This window comes from Mugil cephalus, chromosome 14, assembly GCF_022458985.1.
Source record: "Mugil cephalus isolate CIBA_MC_2020 chromosome 14, CIBA_Mcephalus_1.1, whole genome shotgun sequence".
Classification (NCBI taxonomy): Eukaryota; Metazoa; Chordata; class Actinopteri; order Mugiliformes; family Mugilidae; genus Mugil; species Mugil cephalus.
In genome coordinates this window covers 22,637,693-22,645,823 of record NC_061783.1, presented here as the reverse complement: position 1 = coordinate 22,645,823, position 8,131 = coordinate 22,637,693, and the positions used below count along the sequence as shown (strand labels likewise).

Below are 8,131 nucleotides of genomic sequence, written 5' to 3'. Positions count from 1 at the left end.
AATCTCGTGCTCGTCAAAGTGCCACGTCTTTTAATTCAGTGTTTTCCTAATATAAACCCTCTCGTCACCATTTAAAGCCAAGCGGAAGGATATTCCATGTCAGATCAGACGAACCGAACAACGCCCCAGGACGTTTGTAGTTTGATTGCTTTGTTCCATGAGCTCCATCTTCTAAACGCACTCTAGTTCAGCAAAAAAATAGAAATCTACTTGAGCTCGGTAAAAGTCTGAGAGGCGGCTAGCTGAGAACGTTCCACCACTAACAGCATATTTTATAGTTACCTATTTGTTTCTGAATGGTATGGACTCAAATAGAATACAGTCTGAACCTGATCTAGTTTCTCTAAAGACAATTAAACACATTTAACTGTTACTTCCACTTTGATTGTACCATTGGTGATGAGGGCCTCAAGGCGTCAGCCCCCGTTTGCTCGGGGGTCGTAGTAAACCCGATGGAAAAGCTCCCGCAGAGTCTCTTCGTCTCCTCATCTTTAAAAAGTCTCTCGTTTTCATTCCGCTAAATGTTGAACATTCATTCATTCACAAAGCCTCCGTCTTAAAATACAAACAACTTAGAAAATCCAAGAGCTAAAACACCTAAAAGTTACGGGATCAGGTTTGGAAACTGTTGTTTAGGCGGGAAAGTAGAAGAGGGGGGAGGGAGGGGTGGGGGAGGGGTGTCTATACAGGTGGAGTATAAATCTCTATGCGAACACAGTTTAACTCTTGGTGTGTCAGCTGTATCGTGTTTGTAGGTCATGGTTCACTGGTTATACAGGAGGCAGACATTCTTTCATTTCTTCTTTTCAGACGTAGTTCCTCATGAACAAGGTTGAGAATAATGATAATGATGTTTTGATTCTAAAGGCTGTTGCATACTCCGGTGGAAGCGACAATGAAATGGTTTCATTTTAGACTCCAGTTCTCGCCACTTGTTTTCGATAGTGCGATACTGAAATATCGATACTTCCGATACCAAGTCTTTATGCGCTAAAATATCGATACTTTCCATGATTCATTGGAGGTAATGTAGAAACACAGTGGAAAGTTACTAAACTATTGAGTTGTGGCAACACAACAAACACAGAATACGAGGCATTTTTTAAAAAGAGAGTTTAAAATAAATAAATAAATAACTCTGATGTCTTGTTTTCTCTATGACGCTATGATTTGAAACTTTTTTTTAGGTTTGCACAAAGTATCGGTATCGAATGGGTATCGCCAATACCAGCCTGAATTGTATCGAGTATCGGATCGGACGACTGAACACCTCTAGCTCTAAACACATCAGCAGAGACAACTTATTTCTTGTGTGGTCTCTGGCAACTACTCTGTGATTGGTCAGAAATTGGAAGTGGGCGTGGTTAATGTGAAAAAACTGAGATGCTGGCGGCTACTCCGTGAGCTCCCAGATGCTAATATTCTCTCCTGGGTAGAGATCTTTATACTGTGTTTGGGTTTATTCCAAACGAATGGCGTAATCCGACGAAGGACAGAAGGACATCGGAAAATAATTCGAAACGATCCTTAGCTGCAGTGGGAGGGGCCTATGAGGACCTAGCCAGAGTTTGGCATTTGAGTTCCTTGTGAAGTATAAATGACCAAAACAAGATTTTTTTTTCCCGTTCTGCAGCCCTAGGAGCGAGAACTAATGTCCTGCGGAGTATGTAACAAGCTTTACCCAAAAAAAACAAGATGGCGACTGCAAAAAGTGTCACACTCAAGGCTTCACAAATGTGGCACTGATTCTTATGCATCAAATTTTAAGTGCAAAATGATTTGGTGTGACGTCCAACTTTCCCAAACTGAACTAATTCAACTATATCCTTCATTAAAAGTTAAATGTTGAGCCCAAATAAAGGCTTTATTAAACCTACCAGACTGCACGGTGTTTCATGGATGGTCTGTGTGACTGAATTTAGACGTCCGGTCAATCCAATACGAACCTGTGCAGCAAAATCAAATGTCATTTATTACTTTTCAACTAATTTTTAGAAGTTTGTGCGTTTGTTATTAATGTAATGGACCTTTCCCAACCGTGTTCATGAAGTTACAAAAAGGTTCCAGGACAGAAGAAGGAGTGTGTCTGATGCCGCTGGCTGAGGAAAAGCCAACGGATCGTGTTTCCCGCGCTGCTCCACTCTGTTACCTGATGATGATGAACGCACCCGCCAGGAAGCTCTCAAACGTCTTGTTGCTACTAACCATCGTATCCCTCTCTCCTCCACTCCCATGTTTCCTACCAGGGTGTTAAAAGTTTTGTTAAGTGTCTGTCTTTGTCTCGGGCTCGGCATCGGCAGTGAGTCATCTCCTCCTCCTCCCCCTCTTTTTCTTTCCTCCTCTTTCTTCCTTTTTTTTTGTGATCTCCTTAAACCTCCTTCCCTCAGCTACTCTGCCGCAGCCCTCCTCCCACGCACTTTGAGGATTTTTGTGTGTGTTTTGTCGTGTGGTGTGTCTAAAGAGCTGTAATCTAACCCCCACGCCCCTCTGTTTTTCCCTCTCCCTGCAGCCTAGCACGGCGAGGCGCTCATCCGCATGTGCGTGTGGTAGCGTGGGGGAGGCACGGCGGAGGGTGGAGCCGCCATCGGCATGGACTGAGGTGGGGGCCCGCTCGGGTGGGGGTGGGGGTGGTGGTGGTGGGACTGAGGGTGGCCGTGGGCGTGGGACACCCTGGTTAGGGTGGAGGTGGCGCCCGGGTGAAGGGGGTGCGGATAGGAGGAGGAGGTGGAGGAGGAGGAGGCCGGCTGGAGCTGGTAGCTGGCGGCGGAGGACGGCCCGGAGGAGGACGGGGTCGCCTGGGAGCTGCTGCCCCCCTTGGGAGGCTGCTGCTGCTGCTGCTGAGGTGGAGTCTGGTTGAGCTGGATGGAGATGTCGGAGGAGACGTCGGAGGCGCTGCGACCCCTCTGAGGCGGAGGCCAGGAGTCCGGGTGGAGGAACTGGCCGCTGTAGTCGCTGCAGTCGGACATGCGGGGGCGGTAGAGGGCCGGGTGGGGCCGGTAGAGCTCCTCCTCGGCGTAACGTTTCATGAAGAGGTAGACGGACATCACGCCTGCACCCTGAGACAGAGCAGCACAAACAACACTTCAGAGATTCAAACTAATTATGTTTGGAAGTTCTGTGCACAACTACGGCACTAGAGGGCCCAGCAATGTTCAGCTGGAAGTGGCTTATCCCAAAATAAAAACCTTATCACGTTCTTATATCTACAGAGCAATTAAAGCGATCCTCCTCATTATCTTCTATAAATGTGGTATATTATGACGTAACTGACTGTTTTGTACTTTCGATGTCTTTCCTTGAACCCCAGGAAGACTAGCTGGTAAGCTAGCTACCTGTCGATCAAAATTACGTCACATCCCGTTTCTATAGCAACAAATGACAAACTAAAACGAAACTTCTCTGAGGAATTTTAACTTGAACATATTCATTAATACACAGGATGATATGTTACAACCCCTTGTGCCATGATGTGAGGCAAAACTTCTTTAGAAGCCCAGTCCAGCTGGAAAACCGACCAGCTGCTACTAACTAGCCTAGCCAGCAGCAGTAGGTGATAGAGATGATGGGACATGCAACTGCACTTCAACCAAACATCTCTCCCTCTGCCAGTAACAGAAATAAGATACAACCAGACACCAGCTACACAACCTAGTCCACAGCAGCAGGTGATGAGAGTTGATGGGACATGTGACTGCACTTCAACCAAACATCTCTCCCTTCTGCTAGGATCAGAAATAAAATACTAACAGACACCAGCTAATTAGCCTAGCCACAGAAGTAAAACGCTAGAAAACACCAGCTAACTAGCCTAGCCAGCAGCAGCAAGTAAGAAATGATGGGACATGCGAGTACACCTTAACCAACATCAACAACAACACCAACATTATATTACCTAGCTAAAATGACTCATATTTGTCCCACCCACTAACATGGAGGGGGCGGGGTTTATGGCCTATACTGCAGCCATCCACCAGGGGGGGCTCTACATGCTTTCAGCTTCACTTTAGAGGAGCAGTCATGGCGTCCACTTTTCCTACACTCCACTCCTACACTGTTTTATGTTGTTTGTTGTTCGTGGGCCCTGGATCATCTGAACAAAACTCAATTTGGCAACTATTTTTATAAAAAGAACAAGTTGTTCTGCTTTTTACACATCAGCTCTTCTTGACTGTCTGCCACCTTCTGCACAACAAAGACAGTGTTAGAGCTGACATAGTCACTTCCACTGTGGTCTCACGCTACATTCTGAACAGTGATGTCACACCTGACAACAAGTGACTCTGCGTTCGACCAGATGTTCTGCAGATTCATGCTGCTTATAAAAAAGGCAGTTTGGGAAAGTGACGGTTCATTGTGTCATTGGACACTTTTATATCTATGCAAGTGTGCTTTTTTTTTGCACATGTGAGTAACGTCACAGCGTTCTGACACATCTGAAGGACACCTCTAGGTCACCCAAGCGAGGTGAAAAGCAAAAAGGTCAGAAAAAGACAAGAGTTACAGGAGGTGTTATCAACGAATTTTACACATTTGGACATTTACTCGTTATCAGCGTAAACTAAAGAGAAGGTGGATATAATGTGGATATGACATGTAAGCATCGTTGCATTTGGGCAACAATTTATAATGAAGCTTTAAGAAGAAAACAAGCCTGTTGAGAATTTATTTAAATAAAACTTTGAAACTGATTTACTTCTCTGGATATGTGCAGTTTGCTAAGAGTTGCTCTATGTACTTAGTTGAAAGAAACTCTTTATGATGTGTTTGGTCGATCTGTAACAACTCCTCCCAAACACTAGGCGGCGCTGTGTCTTTTTTTTTGGTTCATTTTTGTTTTAACTTCCTGGTTCACTTTTAACAATGGCGACTGAAACTTTCGCTGAAATTTTGCCGAAGTCAAGTCAAACCTCCTCAGATAATCTTTCCTCAACGTGTCCCATCTTCATTGATCCAAAACAATCAATTCAAAAATTGCAGAGATGGAGAAGCAGCTGGAAATACTTAAGCAGAAACATGTGACTACCAATTGGACCAATCACAGCTCTGGGTAGTAACATTTCTGGGAAGATTACATGGTCAGGGTCCGTTTAGGGTTTAGCTACGGCATCAAATTGACGCAGAAACCACCTATTAGTCGTGTGGTTTGATCATGATTTTGCAAAACAAATGGACACTAAAACCTACACCTAAAAGACCAAGGACACTCCTTTGAGGTTGACTTCACATTTTATCCAGAGAAGACAGACGGTTTGAAAGAGGAGTACAGGAAGACATCTATAGCTGCGTTTCCATTGCGGTTTCTCACAAAGGAGGGATTTACGAAAAAAAAGTGTTTCCATTGAAAAACCACCTCATGAGGGTAAAAACGTTTTAGATATTTGAGAGGTTTTTCAAAATGTAGGCGTTTCCATTACCAGTTCCAGGGAAAATGGAAATGCAGCAAATATCAGATTGAAAAACCCCCCCTCTGTATAAAAGGGAGGTGGACAGAGAACAGATCCTTCCAGTTACAAGTATCTGGTCTTTAAATGACCCCTTTCATGTCGGAAACCCCTACAGATGTTCATATTTAAGCCCCAACAGTCTTCTTTTTGACTATTCCATGACCAGGATGACTGAGAACACGATACATATATGGTTACCATGAACCACAAAATCTCAAAATGTCTAAAACTAATCAAATTAAATGTTAAGTCCAACAACTTGCATCCCACCACCAGATCCATGGCTCGAGAAAACCTCCAACCCCCAAACTGCTCCACCCGGTGCAGCACAGGAGGCGAGGAACGAATTCCCTCATCAGGGATTAATAACAATGAGGAACAATTCAATTAAATGACATAAAATTAATAATAAGCCTCATCAGAGTGAAACAGATCTGTGGCTCATCTGCTTCCTTCCATGAACTCAACATCTGCACTGCCTCAGGGATTCCAAAAGCGCAGAGCAGAGTTTTCAGCGAAATCCAAAATGCAAAAACCATTCAGGAAACAACAAAATCAGCATCTTCCTCCTCCTCCTCCTCCTCCTCCTCCCTAAACCGCAGCACGCCGCCATCAGAAGGGCAAAAAAATGTTAATGAGCCCACGATAATTTTGCAGAGCGTTAACAAAAAGTCTTCGGCGTTCCTCTGTGGAAGGAGCTATTATCTAATAATGTATTCATGTTTTCACTCGGGCCTCCGCCGAGCGTTCACAGCTCATTCACTATTCATACACAACATCATCGCTACAACGGCCCCGAGACTGGATGTTCGTGTGAATGAGGGGAGGAGAAAAAATAAAAAGTGTTTTCCATCTACGGGAGAGATTAGGAGGAATAAAGTTGGGAAAGAGAGCAGGAGATATGAAAAGGAAGAATTTAACAGGAGGGGGGAACTCGTGATGTTCGATGCCAACGATTTCCTTTCGGATCCGATATTAAAAAAATAAAAATAAATTCAAGCTGGTATCGGCGATACTGATCCGATACCGATGCTTTATGTTAATATGTTCCTACATTACCTCCAATGACTGAAGTATCTAAAGTATCGATATTTTGATTTGAGAATCGATTTTGGACCATAAAGATCTGGTATCGGAAGTATCGATATTTCAGTATCCTTCACTAGAGGTAACTAGATGAAGGGATGAACGGTGGTGACATGATGAGAGAGTAAAAGAGAAGACAAACGAAAGAGGATGGGTAGGTGACCTATGAATAAACTGAGGCGATGGCAACGTCCTGATCAGGAAGAGATGTGAAAATATAAGAAAAAACGCAGAGGGAGACGGAAAGATATGAGGAGGAAAAAAAATGGATCAGATAAGAAGGAGAGGAGAGGAGGAATGGGAGAAGAAAACAGAGGAGGAGGAGGAGGAGGAGGAGGAAGAGGGAAAACAGGATTAGAGGCTGAAAGATAAGGGAAGATTTGAAGTAAAAGTGCGGAGCTCGTGGAGATGGGAAAACAAAAGAGAGACGACGAGGAGATAAAATGAACACACAGAAGGCGAGAGGAGGATTAAAGAGCGGGAGATGAAAGAGAGGAGAGGCACGATGAAAGTAGAGGACATATAGAAGAGAGGAGGAGGAGGAGGAGGAGGAGGAGGAGGAAGAAAGGGATGAAGGAGGCGGAGCATTCAGATGCATATGAAGCAGAGCTGCGACGGAGCTGCTGCCCTCAAGTATTCAGGCTATTAACATCTATGAATATTGATGCAGGCAGGATGACGGGCGCCTGCACAGCCACTTTCTAAATGTGTGCGTTTATCTGAGTGACTCTCATTGTGTGTGTGTGTGTGTGTTTGTGTGTGTGCGTTTAGCTAAACAGCCGTTGTCGAGCCCCGACTGCAAAACAATCTGTGTTTTCACGTCCTGGTGACTGCAAAGCATCAGGTCATGTCTGCGTCACCGTGCGCTGCTCAGACTGTGCATTTACCCGAACACATCTGCAGTGTGTGCATGTATAACTGTGTGTGTGTGTGCGTGTGTGTGTGTACGTGTGTGTGTGTACGTGCATCACCTCTTTGAGCAGGAAGGAGGAGGCGGCGAAGGCGAAGGACCAGCCGTAGCGGTAGTGGAAGAACTGCTCGGGCTCTCGGGGTCGGTTCATCACCTCGTCGTTGATGCTGGAGATGTACAAAACCAGACCCACAACCAGACTGAGGCCTGCAGGAGCACAAACACACACAATCACACACAAACACACACAAACACGCGTTGGATATTTTAGTCGTATATCGTGACAAATGCAGAGGACTCATGCTGTATAGTGAGTCATCACAGGCTTCTCTCTCTGCAGACGTGCAGCTCGGTTTAAACTCGTGCTATTAAAGCGTTTACACAACGATCAGCCACAACATTATGACCGCTGACAGGTGAGGTAAATAACATTTAAACCATTCTGTGACAGTTCAGTGTTCTACTGGGAAGCTTCTGGACCTGCCATTCATTCATTCATTCATTCATTCATTCATGTGGATGTTACTTAGACATGTAGCCTCCACCCCGTCCTAGACTCTTTGAGCAGCAGGACGCACACACACACACACACAAACACACACAAACACACACACACACACTTTAGGAACAACTCAACAACTCAAAGAAGAACATCACAAGGTGTTGACCTGGACCCATGGGACCCAAAGGA

At 44.9% G+C, this 8,131-nt stretch overlaps 1 protein-coding gene across 2 annotated transcripts in view; it reads right to left on the bottom strand.

Moving 5' to 3' along the window:
- Window positions 1-2,013: 2,013 nt before the first annotated feature.
- Window positions 2,014-8,131, bottom strand: part of cacng7a (calcium channel, voltage-dependent, gamma subunit 7a) — a 75,149-nt gene continuing 69,031 nt past the window's right edge. For both annotated transcript variants that reach the window (XM_047605840.1, XM_047605839.1), the window contains exons 5-6: window positions 7,502-7,647; window positions 2,014-3,056 (exon numbers count right to left, since the gene is read on the bottom strand). In XM_047605840.1, the coding sequence (XP_047461796.1) occupies window positions 2,511-3,056; window positions 7,502-7,647 (692 nt within the window). In that variant the 3' untranslated portion in view covers window positions 2,014-2,510. The remainder of the gene's footprint in view (window positions 3,057-7,501; window positions 7,648-8,131) is intronic.